The sequence below is a fragment of the Cyrtonyx montezumae genome, unplaced genomic scaffold (genome assembly GCF_038088225.1).
Source record: "Cyrtonyx montezumae isolate F1298 unplaced genomic scaffold, pur_monq_1.0 scaffold_14, whole genome shotgun sequence".
NCBI classification, from domain to species: domain Eukaryota; kingdom Metazoa; phylum Chordata; class Aves; order Galliformes; family Odontophoridae; genus Cyrtonyx; species Cyrtonyx montezumae.
Genome location: NW_027071870.1, coordinates 5,877,070 through 5,900,119, shown reverse-complemented (window position 1 = coordinate 5,900,119; position 23,050 = coordinate 5,877,070). Strand labels below are relative to the sequence as shown.

At 36.0% G+C, this 23,050-nt stretch overlaps 1 protein-coding gene across 1 annotated transcript in view; it reads right to left on the bottom strand.

Moving 5' to 3' along the window:
• LOC136045460 (macrophage mannose receptor 1-like) overlaps positions 1 to 23,050 on the bottom strand; it is a 33,607-nt gene that overhangs the window by 2,358 nt on the left and 8,199 nt on the right. Inside the window, exons 6-28 of the mRNA XM_065731334.1 lie at positions 22,802 to 22,948; positions 21,734 to 21,916; positions 21,028 to 21,185; positions 20,510 to 20,620; positions 18,959 to 19,074; positions 18,399 to 18,547; positions 15,646 to 15,845; positions 15,206 to 15,333; positions 14,366 to 14,453; positions 13,642 to 13,777; positions 12,294 to 12,332; positions 12,027 to 12,190; positions 10,950 to 11,017; positions 10,480 to 10,580; positions 9,658 to 9,800; positions 8,808 to 8,913; positions 7,828 to 8,024; positions 5,874 to 5,973; positions 4,945 to 5,177; positions 3,668 to 3,833; positions 2,029 to 2,181; positions 919 to 1,035; positions 512 to 679 (exon numbers count right to left, since the gene is read on the bottom strand). Of these exons, the coding sequence (XP_065587406.1) occupies positions 512 to 679; positions 919 to 1,035; positions 2,029 to 2,181; positions 3,668 to 3,833; positions 4,945 to 5,177; positions 5,874 to 5,973; positions 7,828 to 8,024; positions 8,808 to 8,913; positions 9,658 to 9,800; positions 10,480 to 10,580; positions 10,950 to 11,017; positions 12,027 to 12,190; positions 12,294 to 12,332; positions 13,642 to 13,777; positions 14,366 to 14,453; positions 15,206 to 15,333; positions 15,646 to 15,845; positions 18,399 to 18,547; positions 18,959 to 19,074; positions 20,510 to 20,620; positions 21,028 to 21,185; positions 21,734 to 21,916; positions 22,802 to 22,948 (3,171 nt within the window). The remainder of the gene's footprint in view (positions 1 to 511; positions 680 to 918; positions 1,036 to 2,028; positions 2,182 to 3,667; positions 3,834 to 4,944; positions 5,178 to 5,873; positions 5,974 to 7,827; positions 8,025 to 8,807; positions 8,914 to 9,657; positions 9,801 to 10,479; positions 10,581 to 10,949; positions 11,018 to 12,026; positions 12,191 to 12,293; positions 12,333 to 13,641; positions 13,778 to 14,365; positions 14,454 to 15,205; positions 15,334 to 15,645; positions 15,846 to 18,398; positions 18,548 to 18,958; positions 19,075 to 20,509; positions 20,621 to 21,027; positions 21,186 to 21,733; positions 21,917 to 22,801; positions 22,949 to 23,050) is intronic.

Genomic DNA, 23,050 nt, shown 5'->3' with positions numbered 1-23,050 from the left:
CGTGAATGCATGTTATTATAGTCCTCAATTCATCAGCTCAAAGCACAGCAATGAAAGTAATTACCACATCCGGCATCAGACAGTTTTCATTGCATTCACCAGAACAGGATTTTTTGATAATACATTCCATTGAAATGAAACAAGACTTGAACTTATATTGTGTGATATTTGGTGGAAATACCTAAGAAAAACTATATTTTTATTAAAAAATGGGCAGTCTTTGTTCTTCTGGTTAGACATAGGTATCTGAAGTATTCCTGAGACCAGCATGGAGCTGATGATGGCAGCTTTACAGGACTTTGAGCTGCAGCCTTATGAGGAGGTAGTCAGAAGCCACGTGGGATATCCTGCTGTCCCTGAGGCCTCAATATTTTGGCAACAGAGTGCTATTTTTGTTTGCTGGTTTTATACATAACCCTGTAATGTTTTACACTTTTACATTTTTTACAGTGTGTAATTGAAATATGTTATGAGGCATTATCAACCTCAATATGTTAGAAGTGTTACTTACTTTTTGCTTTTTTACAGATATATCCTTTTCTGAAAGAACAGACGTTGGTGTTCCAGTACCCAGTCAATGCACATACTTCTCCACAGTCTTTATGCATTCTGTTTGCAGGCTCTCCAATTTGCCAGTAGACAAAATCCAATTCTGACTTGTCTGTCCACACCCATTGTTCTGATATTTAAATTGAGCATACATGTATAAAACAATTTTATAGAACAGGTTGTGATAGAAAATGTTAACATGTATAGATAATTAAATGTTTCAGGTACATTTCTAAGTGCACATGAACATGCTTTGAAATAAACATATTTGATTCTTGTGTATGGTTTTCAAATATGGATTTTTACCTTCTTATAAATGTATAATTATGTATGATATGGTAATGTATAAATAAATATTGAAGGTATTACCTCTGTCATCTCTCTTTAGCCCTATCCAAAAGTTTGGAGATTTTCCGTGAAGTATCTTAATGGTTTCTGCCAGAAAATTTGCTTCAGTGTAGTCTCCTACAGACACCAAGTCAGCAGCTGAAAAGTATTAATCACAACGTCTCATTTTCTTACAGCTTAAGCCAAGAAACACTTAAACATTTCAAGTAATGTTCACCAGTCTTGCTACGGTTATTGTAATCCTGTATTTTATACTGGGCATGACTGAGCTGCATGGCTGCAAGTCAGTAAGACAGGGATTTTGGTTTAGCCTTTTGGAATTTAGAGAAAACAAATTGCTGTCCTTCAACACTTTCAGACAGGTCCAGTCACACCCCAGACTGCAGGTAGGCAGAAAGTGATACAGAGGATGTTTTCGGCGCCAAGCATACTGTTGCTACAGCTCTGCCACTTGCCAGTGGCTGGGAAGCATTTTTAGCAGTCCTTGAATTGTGAAGATGTTGGACTAGATGGTCTTGGAGGTCTCTTCCAACCTTTATGATTCTATTATTTTATGATTCTGAAATGTAAGCTGTTTCACAGCAATTCTCAGTTAAGAGTGAAGGGAAATCTGAGACATGGAATAAAATGTCTTCTCCCCTAATCATAGCTGGCAGCAGGGATTCTTCCAGAGCAGGAGCGATTCTTCCAGAGCAGAGCAGAGCAGGAGCAGAGAGTTCAGTGTTTTACTGGTTCATGGGAGCCAGGTGACTCAATCTCATTTATTGTCCAGACATTCAAACCAGATATTAAACAGTGCTCTAGTACTACCAAAAAACAAACAAAAAAAGCCAGCCACCCAAAAAACAACAAAAAATCCAACCAACTTTCTCCCAACTTTCCTATGAGTTCTAGTTCATGTTGTGAACTAAGATTTTTTCCTTCTACCCAATTACCAGAAGGAACATCTTTTATTGTTGTTTTGAGATATCAAAGATACAATTCTGTTTTGAAATGCCATGAATCATGTTTTCTTTGAAAAGCAAACTAAGAGCACCAGTTGTGTTTTTAAAGTAATATAAGATGTATCAATATCATCCATTCTTTTATGGATTTCGTTGCATTTTTAGTCTTCTAAAACACAACACTCACCTAGTCGGGCACACTCCTGACGAGCTTGTGACCAGCTTTTTTTCCTGACAGCCTCAAAGTAGTAGCAGTGACCATGGAAAGGTATCCAAGATTTGTGTCCTTCTGATTCAGGGCATATTCCAGGAAGCTGGGGAGGCTCAGTAGGTGCCACTACTGGTAAGTAAATCATGTATTTGGAAGTTATTTTATAGAACTTTTTATTCCTATTAAACAAGTAAGACAAGTCTAAAAAAACTGTATTAGGTTTGTTGCCAGAGATAAACCAAAGCATGTTCTAATAAAAGCTTGAATATGGCTTTGTTTGAGAACTTATTTTACTTCATTTATATGTCAAGGTTATTAGGAAGATACACTAGTTTACATGAAGTATGGATTCTCTAGTCAGTAAAATATCCAACTGGTTTTCTAGCATAAACATCTGCCTAATTAAAACTGTTTTTGTTGTGGTTCTTTTTTTCTATATCATTTCTGTCCAGTCTCAGTTTTTGACAGGATCAAAACCTTGTGCCAGAAGCTGTAGTTGTGAATGAAAGGGTTGATGTGACTTAACACAGTTTGCAGAGTTTTTTATTAAACTGAATCCTGAATAAATTCCATAGTGATTAATACATTAGAAAGATTTTGGATGAAAAGATGAATGCAGATGGAATGAAAATTAAATGTTCTGCCAGATTGAATTTTCTTCCCGTGAGTCTTCCACAGTCTTTCTTTCCTTGTTAGGGAACATTCACCTGTCAAATTAGATTTCCGTAGTATTGAAGTAAAAAGAGATATTATATATAAACTCTGAGGATTTATTTTTTATCAAATTACAACATCTTAGGATGTAATTTGGCATGTAATTTTCTATTTTCTAATAGTTCATTATCTTCCCTAATACTGAAGAAAACAAGAATATTTAGCTGAAGCATAAAATCAAATTTACTCATTTCTATAGAAACTATAAAAGTTTGCACTTAAAGGTTCCTCAATGGGTTATGTACTTTGTACTTATGCTCACAGGTGACCAAAAGTTGATAAGTAATTAATTTAGAGCAGATGTTTTAGCAATTTTCAGTAATAGAAATTCTCTGACCTGTTTGTTTTCTATATTTTTATCCTGTGTTTGTTAAAGGCTTTGGAGCTGTTAAAATCAAGTTTTTCTTCCTGTATTTCTGTCTGTTACTCCTTTTCCAACTCATATCAGATATAGGGAGTAATTAAATTAGATTTCTTTGGGGTTGGTTTTCAATATTTAAAACTGATCATCTGTTTGGATTAATTATGCCCACCAATTAATTAATCAACTTCTCTTAGTGTTTTGTTCCTTAGTCTTTTGCACAACCCCAATTAGAATCTTTCTGTATAAATTCTTGTTTTCTAGTCACCTGAAAATCCTATTTGACTAACAGCCTTTTCAATCTCTGGTGCCCCAAACTGGATACAGAACTTCATGAATGACATTTCTGAGTGGGTAACTAAGAAATCAATAAGCTTTCAATTCTCAATTTCTTAGGATTCTGGAAAGAATTCCCAACAACTATTAATGTGTTAGATAGCTGCTTATATATTCTGACATACTAGTGCATAAAACAAGGTGGTTTATTATATTGGTAAATCTTCATACCTTTTAGGTAAAACATTAAAACCACTTACTTACCATCTGATTTTTTACAGAGGGAATAGAGTTTTTCCTTGCATGATGTCGTTTTCCAGGTTCCATCAGTATCTAGGTAGACACATGCTAACATCTGTTTTGGTTCCCCGCTGGACCACTTGCTGTAAACTAATCTCCATCTGTCAATCCACTGATACTTGCCCTCAGTCTGGAAGCAAAATCCATGCAGTAATTTCAAGGTTGCTAAGAGTCACAAAACTGCTACACCGGGTCCTTAGAGGTAACCAGTATGTATTCATATGCTTAGAGTTGCAACCTTTTTGTGCTTGCTAATTGCAACAAGATGTGCAGTGTCTGTTACACACAGATATGATTGCAGAGTGATTTTCTTTCAGCCATCTGAAAACAATCTAACATTAATTCAGAGCATTTTTTGAGATAGGGGAAATGGAAGGGAAAAAATACAGGCAAACGTGAGTGAAGGCATAAAAATCAGGCAAGGCATAATGTTGGTACCACCACCTAAAAATCTGCGTGCTGTGGGTGGAAGTGTTCTTAATAGACAGTGCTGATTGCTATCACTTCAGTTGTAGATATCGTGGCTGATTCATGGGGAAGATTGCAGCATGTCAAAACACACCTACCACCCAAATGTTCACCTTCCTATGTCATACAGTTGGCACATACATCTCAAATACAGAATTATTCTTTTTCTCATAAAATTCTAAATTTTTAATGGGATAACTTACACCAGGAAAAATAATTCAATTGCTCATGCGTAGTTGCCATATTATAGAGACTACAGATTCTTTTATACCATTTTTGCCCTTCATTCTTTTCAAGATTGTATTTTTCTACTGCTAACCATAAACAATTCTTCTCTGGGATAATTATTTATGAACATTGTTTTACAATCAGTCATAGATCTCTGATGTACAACTAGAGATGCCGTGTCACAGATGTATGAGGTAGATAAAAACATGAGAGGAGGGCAGGAGGCACTCTATCTATTAGATTAAAGTAAGTTTATGATGGAGATTTTACAGTTTCATTGAGACCCTCTAGTAACTCCAAACCATATACAACATTGTTAAGTACTGGCTTGCAGGAGTATTTCCTTGCATTAAAGCACCTTAGTTCACTGAAATCTCCACTGTGTGAATCTTTTTTGATGAACAACATACTAGATAGGTAATGCACTAACATAACATGCTGCTTTAAGCAATACACTGTCAGAAATTCCTATAGGTTTCAAGATGAAAGCATTCAGTAAGACCTGTGCCTGTCAGCTTAACTGTCTGTAATGCACGTGTTCTTACCATGTAGCTGTTAAGGCCAATCCACATAGGCTGTCCATATTCCTGTGCAACTAAAAACAGTAGCGACTGGCTATATGGGTCTAAAATACTTGCAAGTTCTGAGGAATTGCTATTGCAGGATTGTTGTGCTTCTTCCCAATTCATTTTGGAATGGGTGACAGAGTAGCTAATCCCATCTGAATGATCAAAAGCAAAGTCCAACACTGTTTTTGATAACTTAAAGAGTTTGGGGTCTGTAGGAATAAAAGTAAAAATGCAAGACTTCAGAATGCTTAGATCTGGACAACTCGTGTTTTGCTTGAGCAGTTGAATAACATCATTACGTACAAACGTACTAGAAAATTGCTAATTTGAATGGAATGTCTTCTCATTAATTATTTATAAGTAATAGATAACTTCAAAACAGCAGTAGACTTCCCAGATTAAATAAATGTATTTTCAGCCACTGGGGACTTCAAATCAGTAAATTCACCAAATCTTATATAGCAGGGAATCAAAATAGCACACACGCTCCGTACGTTTTCAGTATACTCTTTGTGTTTTGCTATCTTCATGACTGTGACTGTCAGGTTTGTTTGGATAAATGTAAAATTTGCTTACCAATTATGATAATTTATAGATTATTATGAACTTGTGCAAATAAAATGCTTATGATATTTTAGCTATTTAATTAAACTACTTTAAACAAAAACGTTTTTCTTTCTGATTTAAGTTTCTGATAAGTTCTGATTTGCTTTCTTAAATTCTTTTCTCCAAAACATTTCCAAGTAACACTGTAATACAAGATGGGCTCTGAAGTTTTATTGATATTTTGCCTATAACTAACTGACTAACTATGAAAAGATAACTGTGATCTAAATTATGTTAAAAAAGAAAAATGATTTTAATTTTGTCATTATGAATTCCAGGATTAGTGATGCAGAACTCACCACTGTTCTTCTGGCATATATACCCACTGGATTTGGAACATGGCTCATCACTCCATTTTCCTGTATTGGTATGATCTCTCTTCATAGAAACGCAGTCATACTGTTGGAGGAAGGGAAGGAACACGATAATGAGAATATTAATTTTAGATTAATATTAGAGGTTTCAAAAATAAGTACTCTAGCCTAGCTATGTTATGGTAAGTTTCATGCCTTTTTGTTTTTTTTCCTTTTAATTCTGACATTGTTGGGTTTGTATTACAGCTCAAGAAACACCATCCTCTTATCTTTTTCCCTCCTCTCCATCCTCCTCTGTGGTGGCTAGTTCTGCCTTGGTATTGTCTTGCACGTTTCTTCAAACTTCAGCTCAACCTGTATGTTCATTTAGTCATTTTCAAGATGTGTTTGAAAGTCATTGTTATTTTCAAAATCTTTGTCACTGTTTCCATCTCAGCAGATGAGCAGCTCTAAGTAGCTTTTGTTTTTAAATAGGAAAGAAATTTAAAAAAATTGAGGCTGTTCTTTTCAAAGTCAAATAGCTGTTATTCTTGACAGTAGCATCTAAGTGATGATCATGAAAGCATCATAATCAACTTTAGTTCTTAAAATATCTTTTACTAATACCAAACCAATCGGGTGCTGAGTGCTTAAGAAGCTGGAACTTCAAGTTATGATCCATAACAGCCTGCTCTGCTGTCATGCAAAAAGTTTAGTAACACCTAATTTAGTGACTCTTACTCTAGTGGTCTCTGCAAAAATAGAAGCTGACGATAAAGAGATAGGAGTAGAGCAAATGGGCAATTGCTTCTAAAGCTAGAGCAACTTTTTAAGTGATATTTTACTCCTTTGAAAATCGTGGAATGATAGAATATCCTGACTTAGAAGAAACCCGGAAGGATATTACTAATCCTGGTTCCACACAAGACCACCTGAAATTCAAACCCTACGTATGAGAGCATTGTCCAAATGTTTCTTGAACTCCAAGACAGGCTTGGGGCTGTGACTACTGCCCTGGGGAGTTCCAAAAAAGGGTTATCAGAAGGAGATAGTTTGTTCAAGGTGAAGGAGAGAGTTAGAATGCACCTTTCTTGTTTGTTTGTTTCTGGCTGTTTCCCTGAAGCACTATCAGAGCTGTAGTGAAATTGAGTCATGTTGTGCTTCATCCTATTTGTCTTTCTACACACTTCAGGACAGGGACTAGAGCAAAATGGGCAAAAGCACAATGAATTGTCTGAGGTGAAAATTAAGCTGGCTCTCTGGCATCTCTGGAGGAGTGAGTTATAAAATGAGGGGAGGGTGGACAGCAAGTAGAGTAGTCCCATTGAAAGTGAAGGGTAGGTTCTGAAAAGAAGGTAGGGAAATAAATAGAAGAAAGTGGTTTGCATATGTGGAAGGGTATTTTACTTACAACATTATGGAGTTTAATTTCAGACCTAGAAGTGTAGAGCGTTTCATTGGTTTGGAAAGCAGCTGGCATCTATCAGCCCTCAGTAGTTCAGTTATGATTTTAAATATGGAAGAAGTAGAAAAAAATTTGAACTGGTGCATGCTGTATTTCTTTATTTTCCAACAATTTAATTTACCAAACACGTGAAAGTGTTTCCAGTGTGCTAGCTTCTAAAATTTGAATGCCATACTTGCATTTTCTCCAAAATAGAGAGCAAATTACTATGAAAAAATACTAAAAAAAAAAAAAAAAAAAAAAAACTTTATTCAGTTAGCCTGTCCCAGAAAATTCCCAGATTGTTTGTCAAATTCGCATCAGTAACTTATTCTCTTGTGCTGTGAGGGTAGCCAGTGTATTCAAGCATTAAGGCACTATATCACTCATCCCACTCTATAGATAAATGAGTAAGTTGGGGAAAATCTGAGGCAAAGAGAAGCCAACTGAGACAATTAATGGAAGTGATGCTGTTCTCCACATTTAACCTTACAGTAAACTCTGAGGAGTATTTACCTGTATCCGATTGTGTCCATCTTCTGGATGGAGGCTGTCATACAAAATGGGTTCATTGAGTTTTGGGCAATCTGAAGCCCAGTTTGTGTAGGAAAGGGCACTTCCATCAGCCCAAACAAAGTCAAGTTCACTAATTATATCATTCAAGCCAATCCAAGGATTGTATAAAACATCCTTCAAATGATAAGTGAGAAAAGCTAAGGGAAAAAACACACAATAGGAATGAAGGTGAACATATTATGTCATTAGTCAAAACATTGATCAAATTATAAGATCATAAAGAAACCTGTGATTATTCTTTTTTCCTCTTTTAAAATCTTTTAAATACATTATAATTACCTTTTAATCAGAAATGTACCCAATTTGATTACGTCAAGATTTTACTAAACCTTTACCCATGAATCTCAATGCATGAAAACATTTGAAACTATAAAGGAAAAAAAAAACAAAAAACAACTATCTGACCATTTGTCAAAAGATTTCATTTATTTCAGCCTTCAGTATGAGTTGATTAACTGATGGACCTACAAACGGAAGCCCAGAAACAGTCAAGGTGGAAGTGTGCCTTAATTTGACATTGTACTGCTGAATTACTTTGCAGAATTTAGTCATTTGAGAGGTACAGTAATATATTCATTTATATTTATAACAAAAGTAGACCATGGGTTCTTCTTCATTCCCTGTCAAACCCTACAAGCACCACATAGGAATTTGCTACTTAAATTCTATGAACAACATAAAGTAGTTGCATGAAATGAGAGCAAGCAAATCTTCGCACGAGTAGCATGAAACAGATAGCTCCAGTTCTTTCAAATCTGAAATGTTTTATGCCACGACCATATTACCCGTGTTGAATTAACACATTATAAAAATATATATATATATATCTACGTTCTAAATCTTCTTGCCACATTTTTTTTCTGGAAATGATCAATATTTACAGAATAAGTGCTACTATCAAAAGGGCCATTGTACTTTACCTTGTACTTGTTCATTTTGTATGGTAGCCAGATGTCCTCCAAGGTTGATACAATCTCTATTTGCAGTATACCAATATTGAAATTGAGAACCAAAAAATTTGTAACACTAAGGAAAAATGTTAGGTAAGTTATCAGTGCATGACAGCAAAAGGAATTTAGGCATACGTGACACCAGCTTAGGGAGGAATTAGCCCCATCAAACCATAAAAGATCTGGCAGGGACTCAGCACTAGAGGCAACCAAGGCAGAATTTTTCATGACTTTAAAATGTACTCCCTAGCTTTCTAGAAGGAACTTTTCTAGAAGGAACTGTGAATGTCAGAACCAAATTCAAGCAATCATTTATAATTCATAGGACTTGATGTGTTAACTTGCTATGCTGGAAAAGCCATTCTCCATCATCAAACAAAGAAGTGATGCCAATAAATACATAAAAAAGCCAAGCCCAGGAGTCCATTAGAAGTCATATGAACTTTTTGAAAAGCGTTTTTGACGTGCAAGATGTTGTAATTGAGCATTATTTCTGTTTGATTCCCACTCAAACGAGTGACTGTACATTATTGTTGGTTCTATCAGTTGAATTAAGTTCCATCTCTAAGTACATACTATCAAGATGTGTTCCATGGTAGCTCAGGTGACCACTTCTCTGAAGAATGACAAATATATATAGATAATCATAGAATCATAGAAGTATAAAATCATCATTTTTTAAGAGTTAGCTAACTGGAAAAATTTTTAATATGACTTTGGAAAAAATCACTGTCAAAAGATATCTGGGAGACAAAAGGACCCATGTACAGATACGTCTACAAGGACTAGTGTCATTGTGTACAGGTGTATATTACCAAACCTGATTTTTAAATAAAAGCCAGTTTTCAGGACATCCTCCTGGAGGCGAAGTTACTGCTGGAGGAAGTGTGGCATTCACAAAACTCTCATGCCTTTCACAGATAAAACCATGTGAATGACCACAGCTGACATCATTCCACAAACCTGGAGTTTAAATACAGATAACAAGACACTGAATAAAAGACTGAAATTTGCGGGAAAGCTAACTCCTGTCTCCATATTAGTAGCTTTGAAAACACTCTACCTAGGAATGTCAGGTAGTGTATTTCAGCTGGATGCTACCTCCTATCATCACTTGCTGGAGGAATTTAGCCCTGCTGTGACTGTAGGAGTAGTACCCACATGATGTGGCAGACATGGCAATTCCCTCAACTCTGTGTAAAACCCACCAACAGCATTGTTATGCTCAATCCTGCAAATGTATAGTAATGCTTCCTCTGTGAAAAAATAATTGAATGTAATGCTTCATATGCTCATTAGGCCCTTGGTTATCTATATTATTCCTTTACTCACAATTCCCTAATTGTTTTTTGAAAGAACAACTTTCCCTTTACTTGAATAGAACATACTACCCATACGGATGGAAAATTAATGACCTGTTTGTCCCTGCATTATCTAACAAAGTCAATTTCATATATAATCCCCTTTTATGGCTAGTATTGACCCTTAACTAACATCAGATACAATGACTATACTTTATTAGTTTTTTTGTCAAATTACTGAGAAAATACATAAATACATATTTACAGTTTGTAAGATATATTTAACAAACAGGGGAAGAGTAATAACCATAAAAATTTAATTTTTAAAAATTGTAACTCACCATATTTTTTATCTAAGACCACACAGTGTTCTTGAGCAGCAGCAAAGTTGGGTTCCCCCTCTGCCCAAGCTGCGTAGTGTAAAGTACTTCCATCTATCCATCTGAAAAAATGAAAGTAACATATTAGCTGCTAAACAGACTATGTTCATCCAACAATTCAGAAAAATATACATATGCTAAAAATATGTATTTTTTTGTATTTACAGCTGAGTCTGTCTGTAATTTGAGTTAAACAAGAATAAAAAATGTTAGATAATGAGACTTTTCATACCAAATCACAAAACAAAAATACCAATATTCCCTATTAAAACATAATTTAAGCCAGTGGTTTTACCGTGTATTTAAATCAAGAGGAGAATACGTTTCATCATAACTCTCTCTGCCCTTGCAGGAGTACCTTCAGAAGGAACTCTGGGTGTTCAAAACTTTTTGTTTTTTTAAATGGATCAATATATAGCACATTTACCTACCTAAACTGTTGGTCAGCATTCAGGATTAATCCTATGAGATAGGAATGCAGTTTTCCATTTGTTAAGATCTAAACGCACACACACACACAAAAAAAAGTACTTTCAGTAAGTGTTTTCTGTTACTTACTATTTATTTAATAGAGAAAAAAAAAGGTTTTTAGTGCTATTGGTACAAAGAGATGAATGATCATGCATATGTTTGAATGAATGCGTATAGTCACCAGACAGGACTCCTGTTGAAATAAATACCATAAATCATATAATACTGCTTTGTTATTTTATTGCTGCTTTGCTACTTTTGAGTGCCCATACTGGTATAATCAAAAGTTTCAAAGTTGGGTTGTGCTCTCAGTTTTGAAAGATACAAGGAAGACTTGTGAAATGAAAATAGCGTAAAGTATTTTAGTTCAATGCAGTAAGTAAATATGCATTTTCCTCTTAAGCTGCAGTGTAATTTCTGTGTCCCAAGCTATGTTCTCTATTCTTTTCACATCCTTTCCCACACAAAAGCAAATGTCAAAAATAGCGTAACATAGAACTTAGGCTGTGTGGCAGGTTTGACATTAATAAACCAAACAGGGTTATGGCAGAGGTCTGAGCCAACATCCATGCTATGTAATAGGGGGCATGCTCCTGCCATGGGCACGTACCCATTAACATAACCTTAGGTGAGGTCTGGGCAGTGCTTTTGAAATATATAACTAGTTTCTAGATGTTTAGCAGCAATATTAATTCATGAAGGTCTTGATTGTTCTTCAGTTCTAAACCTGGAACAGGCTAAAGCTCTCTTTGAAAAGTTGTTTAGGGCAGCAGCATGATGTGCTGTGTCAGAGCTACCCTGGCAGTAGCCTCAGATCTATGTATAATACCACCATTCAGAACATGGCTAAAACATAGGTTTCAGTTCATTGTTCCTCATACGTTTAGTTGTATTTCTTTTTTTCATTGAATACTGAAATCTACTGCTGATAAAATATATTAATATTACACAACAGACATGTCCTCCTGTACTTCCCAAGCAAATGCAGCAGGGTATATATGCTGTATATGGTGAAATGTAATCAGACTTCCTCTTACATATTTCCACAAAAAAATTCTTTGATTGTTATCTCCAATAACAGCAAGATCTCCATGGTGGCTTTTGCAGAACATTCTGGCTTTTTCCATAGGGATACTCTCTGTGCTGATAAAATACTGTTTGTACCCTCTTATAATCCAGCCATCTTCTGTGACTTCATACACTGCAACACAGAAGAGGAGACTGCATTCTGCACAGTTCTTGCGAAAGCTGTTGTTGTTACACAACAGCATCCTCTGGGTGTGAGGAGATAAACAGGATCTTACAGGCAGAAGGGCTGACAGGTTCTGGCCTCAACAGTGTTCCTGTAATGAAATGGAAGAAAAAGATGCAAAATATTTTCCAAATGCTGAACTAATATAGGTGTTCAATTAATAGCAATGATGTTAGTGACAATCAAAGTTCCATATTTTTTCTGTAATACAATGAAAGAAAGAAAATGCTATGCTTGGATGTTAATGTACTTTGTACAGTAATAGGAGATTCCATATGGTTGTCAAATCTGAGAAAAAAATTCAGATTCTAAACAAATTTATTCTTAAAACAGCATATATATTTACTATCATTGGTTGGTGGAACTTTTTTTTTTTCCTGTGACATTACCTTGTGAAGAATCAGATTTGGCTGAAAAACCACCATCAAGAAAATTACATGAAAAAAAATGAGATATAACACTAAGTGGAACATTGGAGCAATATACCTAAACATGCCAGACCAAACTATGAAAATACAAGACAAATGTAATCTTTATTTTTTTTTTCCCCACAGGAGTTCAACATAACATTTGTACTCCTGTATCTGTAATTGCATTAAATGAAGTGTGTGACACGCATGCTTTGATAAAAAAAGTTGGTCACCTTCGATTGAAAGATGTAAAGGATGATAAATCATGTAAGTTCTGCATGCACAAAGCATTAGGACTGTTTCTGTACTACTGACTAATGATGGTAATTTCTTTGGGATGTAATTTGTGCCATTCATAAACTAATAACAACTAATAAAATAGACTACTACTGTTGAAGCTTTTACAGATAGTTCTTAGTTGTACTGATGATTCAGTTGAAGAATTGCATAAGCAACAAAGATATTTACACAGCATCTCCTTGAGATAAATATCCATGGCTGCTACTTTTTAAGCATGAGAAGCTGAGATAATGTGAGTTGGAACCAGATTATTTTGAAAAATTAACAAGCACAAAAATAATCTTCAATATGAAAATATCACTTTGAACACTGCTCCTCACAAATTGTGTGAAGGAGTCTGAAGAGAGCCACCAAAGTAACCATTCTGGAAGCAAAACGTGCAACTTGATAGAAAGCCATAACAGATTATTCTCTTATTTGTCTGTAGTTATAGTAGCTACATTTTGGAAAATGAACAAACAAAGTATGACATTTTTAAAACAAGGCAAAACAAGGTTGCTAATTTTCAGTTGAAGCACTATTCTGAATGCATTGATATGTTTTGGCCTATTGTTCTATATACAGAATTCCTATTATGTTAACTAGAACATGCAACTTTGAACATGCAGCTTGCTTCACACTATTCTAAAATATGAAATTCTGCAGCAGAAATGCTTTTCTAGAGGGAGCTTAGTGTAAAAATTAGCCTACCTTTCTCTATTTCACAAATCCAGTCCTGGCTGTATTCACAGTGTGCGTTAATCCAGAAGATGGAATGCTCTTTGCTGATTGCTCCACAGTTTTCTAATGGAGTATCGTCAAAATGAATTGTTTTCATATAACTCACCTACGATGGAAACATAACTTTGATTTTTATTCATATTTAACAGAGAAATGAGCTGACCTCTGGAAGAAAAGAGGTGTAGCTCCAATGTTTCAAACCACTCCTTATTTTCTTTGTGTGGCTGCACAGCCCATGTGGGATATTAAATCAATGTAGCATTTTGTAAGGAAAAAAAATAACAGGGGCTCTAATCTTACACAGCATTTAGCAGACTCCAGCAGTCACATTAAACCTTTTTGCTTTGGTTTGGAATTGAATGAGGTTATAAATCAGTAGCAGGGAAAGGAATGTGGCAATATATCACCACTGCCAAATAAACTCAGGTGATATGATTCCCATCTGCTTACCGCCTAGATTATTATCTCTTTAACTGAAACTTCATGTTATCACCACTTTGAGGGTTTAATCTCATAGTTTATAACCTTTTTCTTTTCCAAACCAGTATGAAGAATAATGACTTAGGTTTACCCAATGCTAAGGCAGTCATTCCTGGTAATTCTTAATACAATTTTCATCCATGCCTGTCATGGAAATAGCCTTAACAGCAAAAAAAGTCAGAACTGAAAGGAATTGGGAATGTTGAGTTCTCACCGGCGATCTGTCACTCCAGGACAGCCCACCATCAGGATCCATACGCTGCAAACCTATCCAGAAAAGCTGAGATGCTGGCGGTTCCTTTCTAGTGTATGAAAAGATATGTTATGAAGAAAAGGGCACATCAGCTGTGTTAAGTTATGTAAGTTATATGCTCTCACACTTACTGAAGGATTTGATGACTACTCAGTGCTTTGAAACCAATAATATAAATGTATGTAACAGTTGCAAGGATAGGCTAGGAAGCACTTTGTCTCTAATAGGGGTATAGGTATAAGTGCTTCAGAGGATTCAAAGGCTCAGCTGCTGAATTACTAAAAGAAAATTATGGTAGAAATTTCAAAAAGAACAAAATACCGTTGGTCTGCAAACTCCCATTGGTGCACAAGTGTTCATCTCTTAGAATGGCCCACTTTGAAAATAGGTACATTGAAAACAGTATATTGCTTTTCTTCATTGAAGTTGTGGTTATAGTGTTCTTTGAAAAATGAAATATTTATGTTTACTTTACTAGAAATGAAGGAGAAACATTCAGTCAGTTTGCTGAAGGTTCTTTTATTGCTTTAGGTTTTTTTTTCTCTTTGGTTTGTTGGTGCATTTTTTTTTCTAATTGCAGAAGTCTGCAGATGATGACAAATTTTAGGAAATCCAAAGATGCCTTTGAAAATAGTACCAATATGATTCTTTTTACTCAGTTCTTTTTCTTACACTATGACTATAAAGAGGTATAGATTTTCATCAAATTATCGTGAGGGATTCAATAATATATATTTATTAATTTCTATACAACATATTGTTAAACCAAAATATAAATTATTAGATATTTATTTTACTTACGTTATTAAGTCTTCTATCACTCTTTGCTCTTCTTCACTATTAATAGCAGCCAGATCTCCTCCTATTTCTCTGCAGAAATCTCTAGCTTCAAACCATGTTTTCTTTTGGTTGTTTTCTCTCATAAAGATCTGTATATAAATTTTAAAGTAGAACACTATGTTTGCAGTGTATTAAAAATAAGTCTGCCGACTGCCTTGTATGATCAAATTAGGAAAACATTCCATTAGGATTATCATGTATAACGTAGATGAAAGAATATACTACTTGGATAACCCTAAGTATCACTGATACAGTGATAATTGCAGTGTTCTCCTTGGGCAGTCTATCTAAAAGCTCACTGCATTCATACAGCGAGGTGTCATTCTCTGAAGCTTAGACTTTCTATCAGTTAAGGACACTTTTGTCTCATGGGAAGGATTATAGGAAAAAATAATACTTACTCTGAAGCATGAATTAGTGCTATTATTTGTATTCCAACCCAAAGGACATTTGAGAATAGAATTTTTTCCAGGAGCAAATGGACGAGTCATTTTTTCTGCGAGTTTTTTGCAGAGAAATTTTGCTTTGACTTCACAGTTCTGAACATCCCATAGTCCAGCTACATTTCCAGTCCTTAGGGCAACACAACCTACTTCTTTCCCTTTGTGAAATAGAAAAGCAAGTTAAAATGTGTTTTCAAGTATTTCCCCTGACATTTTTACAGCTCATGCAATTCATTTACAAAAGACTGTTCGAAATATTATGTCTAGTGTCTGCTCAGAGAAACAGCTTTCTAAAAAGAGAAAGACAGAGAGCAATGCTTTCCCCCTTGATTATTGTTGTTGTTGTTTGTTTGCTTTCTAAGGGTAGTCTTGACTGCTATTATAAAGAAGATACTGAACTTCTTTTTAGCTTAACTTTAGTAAGACAATTCCCATACTGAGTTTTTAAGGATATGCCTAAACTGTGAATTGAAAAACAATGCAGAGATCTCTGAGCAAGAACTTCTGTAGCAAAAGCAGCACAGCTGTGTTAGTAAAGAACTGAAAGGAACAAAAGAGCCCAAGCTTAGAAGTTCATTTACACTGTCCTCCACTGTCAAGACCCAAGCGCTTTATCTAACTGTTGTGCTGCACTGCAATCCCAACCCCGGGAGCTAACTCAGGTACTTCCAGCATGGTGCTGCATTGCGTGGCATCAACATGTTGTCAGTTAACTAAAAATAAAGACAAGTTGAAAAATACACAGAAAGAATGAAATAGCAATTAAATTGGAATGGCAAAAAGCTCTTCACAGTGTGACTCCTGGAGTCTAAAAACTCTTGCAGTATTGTTTTCCATGTGTTTTTTGTGGGTTTTTTTTTCTCTCAATTTCATCACTTTAATCTTTTACACACAGCTTGATTTTGCTCTTGTAAGCAATGAGGAAATTATTATTTCCATGGTGTCACATTCCAAAGACACTTCTAGTTGATATTTCAAACACCAAATGTTCATATGTAATCATGGCTGTGTTTTACTAATAGCTAGTTGGGGAAATCAGTATTACAGCACCGATTTCCTCAGTAGAACAAGTCATTTAAGGAAGTAGCCCTATGAAAATCTATTGTAGTTCTCTCAGAGTTCTTCACATAAACTGGTTCAGTGCAGCATTTTCCTTTCTAGCAGTAAGAAACAGGTGTGAATGTGATGTGCCACATCAGAAACTGAGTACTTAATATTCACTTGCCGTCAGACTAAATTGTTATAGAGAGGAAAATGTAATTGGCAGGGAGTTCTAGTGGTCTGCAATACTTTGCTCAGTAACACAAGGAGAGCTTTTAAGATACTGAGTTCTGATGGTCTCAATGTTGGGACAGCAGGTAGGAAAGTCAGCAGGTGGAAGGGAAGAAAGCTGCTTGATCACTATATGCTGGCTGCTGTGCAGAAGTTTGGGTAAGGCTGCTGAAATGCAGAGGAAGTAGCTCCCTCATAGATAGACTAGCCACTTACAGCAGGGAGTTCAGGGGGTTTGGAGATAGAAAATGAAGCAGGTAGACTTCAGAGAGTCAGCAGCTGCTCAGGGCAGCCATGCCAACAAGAGATCAGATGTATTAGCAATTTGTTAGGTATTATGAAAACATAGAGAGCCTTTTAGGGAGCTGGGAGCATAGAATCAGTTGCAAGAGAGAAAGTCCTTGCATTCCTGAGTTCAGAGCCAGAGAGAAGCAAGCTGCCTGCCAGTCCATGGAGAGAAGGAGGATGTCTGGCTGCCAAGCTGTCCTGCCTGTTGTGTTTTGTTTTAAAAATTGTTTCTTACAGTGTACATTAAATAGAACTAGCAGCAACAATTAAAAGGAAAGAACAGGGCAACTGACCCTGTGGTGCTGGAAGTGCTAATGCTGGCAGAGTATCACCAAGCTCCAGCTGCCTCCAGGCCCTGCCATAGCAGACTAAACTCCTGTCACCAGGAAACAGCCTTGGAAAACCCAGAAGTGATCCCAGTGCTGGAAATGACACCAGCTGGAACATATTTGTGATGATCCTACTGTAATTTATGACTCTCCATTGGATCAACTGCTGAAATGTTTTCATTTGCTGAACTAAGTCAGACAGATATCAGGAAGAAAGCCCTGTGATAGTCTCCCCTGACCAAAACCTTAAGATTTGGCTACTTGCAGATAGTTTCACAGCCTTAAAGGCCAGAGATAGCTAAATGTAGTATCACAGAAAGGAAACATTCTGGGGTCATAGTAAGGGTTCGTCTGTGGGGAACAGATACTGTTAAGATCAGGCTAAGATCTGGGGTCTTATGTCTGAATTGCCTAAATCTCTCTGATGAAAGGGCAGTGGGAAGGAAAAAGGTGTACACATACTCAAATCTCTTTTCCCTTTAAATCTCTCACACTGTGAGATGGAACATGCCTGAAGAAGGCCACTGTGAAGACAGTGCCTGACTGATCATAAGTGCTGAGAGATGGAAGCACAGCTAGGTGCCAGCTTATGAGGAAAGGAAGCAGAAAAACTGAAATATCCATTCCATAACTTGCAAAAACATACAGCATGACATCTTGGGAGCAGGGATGCAAAGGTATAACAATGCCTAACCATGATGGCATTTCCTATACAGCATTTGAAAGCATAGGAATTCCTGAATACCCCTCTTCCTCAGCAGGAGTCTTTTAAGATCCAGCTTTAAAACAAAAACTACAGAGACCACAGAGGGCAAGGAGTACCAGGCATTGCTGAGTTCCAGTTTGTGTAAAAAACACCTTCACCAGTCTCCCACTTGAAGATCCCTTGCTCTTCTGTGTTGGAGAGACCAATCCAGAAGCACTTCTCAGAGCTCAGACCAACAAAGCTGGTCAGGTAAGCTTGCTCATACCTGAAATGAGAAGAGTTAGATGGAGATTAAACCTAGTTTTCCCATAGGAATTTCTCAGCATCCTAAGCTACACAAGACTGGAAAGAATGAAGTCTCCTATAAGTTTAATCAATCAAGGAAATACCTCACAGGACTGAATATCAAAGGTACTAGCCCTGAAAGTGTTGGAGGCTGAACTACACTGAAAAGTTGCTCTTTGTGGAGCAGAAACCACTGTGGTCTTTTCTTCCAAGGTACTGGAAAATATGAAGATAAAACGTATTTAGTTTGAAAAGTCATATTTATTATTTTTCTCTAAGAAGATGACATTTTTCTCTTCGGGTTTCACATTCTTTCTCCCCTAAAGATTTCCTCAGCTATTTTATAAAATGACAAGATTATTTCATCAGAAGTTTTTAGAACATTTCATACCTGTCTTCTATAGTTGTTAAATACCCATGCATCCTTTCACAGGTTTTCATTGCTTCTGAAAATGTTACAGGTGCATGTCCAACTAGATAGCAGTAAGAACCATGTCTCATCCAGCCCTGTAAAGAAGGTGAATGCGTAACAATAAACTTGCAGGAACAGTTCATGTTTTAGTGCTTGAACTCTGTACACTCCTAAATCATTGTATTTTTTTATAAACTAATACAATAATATATCATTTAAAATCCAGTAGGCTGTTAAAAATTAAGCTTAGTGAGCATGCAGAGAGATTTAATGCATATAAATTTCTTTCTTCAACAACTAATAAATCACAATTTTAAACTCATGGGATAGTCAGAGGACCAGAATAAGTATTCAGAAGCTTATGAACTGTAGGGTAAATAACTCCTAATGACGATACTCCACCAGGGAATAGTATAGAAGATGGTATATTTTAAGTAGTTCTATATAAACAGTTATACAGGTAATACAAAAGAGAAGATGGCTCACCTTTAAGATGACAAGGCTCGCAGAGGACTCCACATGGGAGGGATCTCCAAGAAGAGATCCTTCCCTGGTGGTGGTCAGCCCTTAAATGGGGTTTGAGAGAGGAGGAACTAGGCTCCACCCCTTCCACCCACACAGGTATATCACCTTCACCTGTGCCCCCATGGCTGACTTGGTGCTCACCTCAGGTGACCAATCAGTGGTTCAGGCCGTGATTCAGCAGTTCCCATACACGAACCAAATATTCCTTACTGAGAATCAAAGAGAGTAGTTGTTTTTGTGGGACACTCACTCAAATTTCCTTATGTTTCTAGGCTAAAAGAACTGTAACTAAACTAATTCTGACTGAAGAGATAGCAAAAAACTACTGGAAGATAAAATATTCAAAATTATAGCTGGATTCTGATTTCCCCTTCTCTTCTAGCTCAAGGTGTGCTTGCTGCACCCAAGAAAGGTTAAAAATATATATATCTGTGCTCAGTATTTGGCATCTGCCTAATTCCAGCAGTGAACTCTGCCTAATTCCAGCAGTGAACATCAGCTCTTCCCTGTATAGGGTGATGGGAAATGTTACTAAATACAGAGCAGTGGAAAAATAGGAAAAATAGAAGAAAAAAGAAAGAGGAAAGTGGTAGGATAAAAAACACATCCTAAAATTAAAATCAGTTCATAAAAGTAAATTGATTGCATTGATATGGCCTGATTAACGTGATTTGTCATCATCTTGTATCATGTCACACAGTCCAGAAATGTTTCCCAGATTCTATTGTCTTCAGTAACCACAGATGGCTGAACAATATAAGAATGCACAGAACCATAATAACATCTTTAGCCTTCTTCACAGGCAGTTTTGACGGATAGTGGGGTTGACTCATTGACACACACACACAAAAAAAAAAACTTTGTTAAAAATAAGGCAATGTAATGAAAATTATAACCACTGATATACAATTACACTTAAGGGAAAAAAATAATTTCAGTGTCAAGTGGAACCTGTGAAGAGGATGGATTTTTGTTAAGTAGATTTTGGTTCTGTTTTAGTCTTACCTTTGTACAGGCAGGATCAGTCTTGGGTGTTCCTGAAACTCCCTTTAGTGGCTCTCTTCTGCAGATGTAGCCTAAGTTCCTATCACAGGTACTGTCTGCCCAATATCCGTCCTACATGCAGTTTGAGAAGTGAAACATAGACAGGCAGGATCAATTTTCTCTAAAAATTTCTTATTTTTATGGTTTTTTTTTTTTTTTTTTACAATATTGCTTCAATGGGAAAATAAGAATCTGTGTTCTTTGAATGAATTTAAAGTATTCTTGCTTAAATGTCAGGTTATGTTAAATGTCACTGTCAGACTGTTAAGATTTGCTTGTCATCTAATGTCCACCCACAGCCAGATACGAACATTTATCTATTTATTGCAAATTTGACTTTAAATTTAATTTAGAACAAATATCTCATATCCTTATGACTGAATAAGGTTATAATTCCCTGATCTAGTGCGTTCATAAGGTGACTAGAAATAAATAAAAAAAAAAAAAAAAATCAAGCTGTACTGGTAGGATGATTTTACCTTTCCTGCCATGACAACACAGTCTTCTTGCCCATTGACTGCATGGGTTGGTTCTCCAGGCAACCATTTGGTATATGTCACAGGAGTCTCATCACTCCATTCAAAATACATCTGAGTGTTTAAGTCATTCATGCCAATCCAGAGCTCATCCATGGCTTCTAAAAACAGAAATCCACCTGCGTGAGTGTGATGGTCTTATAGGACCAAGATTTTATGGAGATGAGCTGAAATATGAGCTCATTTAGACTAAACAACAGTGGAATTTATTTTAAGATCTAATGCACATTCTGCTTCCAAGAAGCTAAAGAATGAGATATCAGCAGGAAATGAGGTTCCTTGGAATATAATGGCTTTTACTGATGAAGCTATCTGTAGCTACACTGTGTCTGAGGCAGATAATCAGCCCAACTACTGCAGGAACTAGAGCTGTTATTTCCTTCAAGTGTTTTCATGCCATGAAAAACAAATGCAAATCAAAATGAAAACAATGAAAAATGAAAGTGGTAAAGATTCCTCTTGTTTCTGTGGGTTTGTTGTTGTGGTTTGGGTTTTTTTTTTCCTTAGCTCTGTATCTGTGAGTTGTTTCACATGTATATTTACAAGGCAAATCAGAAATTCCTTAAAAATCCTGTAAAATTTATAATATAGTTTTCTGTTTCTCCAACATCATTTTGTATTTCCAACATCATCCTGTAGAAATACTCACTGTAACCAAGCTGAGACAGAATGAAGGCATGTTCTTCAGGGTTGTGGATACTGGCCAGATTGCCATTGCTCTCATTGCAGGACATTAAGGCATCTTTCCATGCCCTTGGCTCTCTACGAATCATGTAACACTGACCTGCATAGGGCAACCATCCTTCTGGGCATTGAACAAGTCCTGCATCCTCTCCAAAGAAAAACATATTTCACATTTTTAAATGATGCAAATGATGTAAAATAGCCACAGTGACATTTTAAACCCATTAATTAATAAACATTATTTCTATTAATTCCTTCAACGTATAAAGCATTTTAGACTGTACACCGTACTTATACATAAAACATTATTTAAATAAAATAAGACAATAGTGGAGACAGTGATAACTGGACTTCATTGGAGTGAAATGTTCACTTGTAGGCAGGGAAACATTTTGAAATAGCACACAGTGTTTTCACAAAAAATATATAAATATATAACATGTTTTTTGCATTTTTTAAAGGTATTATTACTGCAGCGCAATAATTTTATGTGCACATGGTTTTCTGTAATAAGCCTCATTAAATAAAAACACCAGAGGAGAAAAATGTAAGGGGAAAAGTGCAGTAGAAAAGTGATCTGTAAGAAGTTGATCTTGGTTGCCATTTTTGTGGGTCATGCACAATCCCACTGAACAGGTGGCTTGAGCCTACTGCTGTAGTCTTAGAGACTTCAGTAATAAGGCTAGGTATTTTGTACATACTGCAGGAATGGTGAAGAATCTCTAACTTGATTTTCTTTTACTCTGAATGTGCAGTCCATCATACATTTGGGATACTTAGAAATGGTTTTGATAATTGCCTCCAGAATAATGAATACAACCATGAATTAGAAAATGCTTATGCGGTTGCTAAGTTCCAGGAACATCTGCAATATTTGAATATATTTTAGTTAAGAAATAAAACATGTTTTATCTCGTTCTACTTAACAAACAGAAGAATAAAAATACCTTTTTCCTTTTTAAGTATCTGTACAAATTCATCTTAGTGAGATGAATTATACCTTCATTAAAAGTTTTTTAGTTGCTTGACATACCTAATGGAAGACTGGAAGGACCCAGTGTGGAGTTTTCCTTTTTACAGATATAGCCAACTTTCTGCTCACATGGCCGGTTTTCCCATTTAGCATCTCTTTTGGGATTTAGTACTGCACAGAGTTTCTCAGGTTCAGGAGAAGGGCTTCCTTCATAATATAGAAAACAAATTACTTTTATGTGTTTTTCAGCTTTTATGCCAGCAGCTGAAAGAACAGTTTACTTTCAGCCTTTTCATGTGTCAATTATGG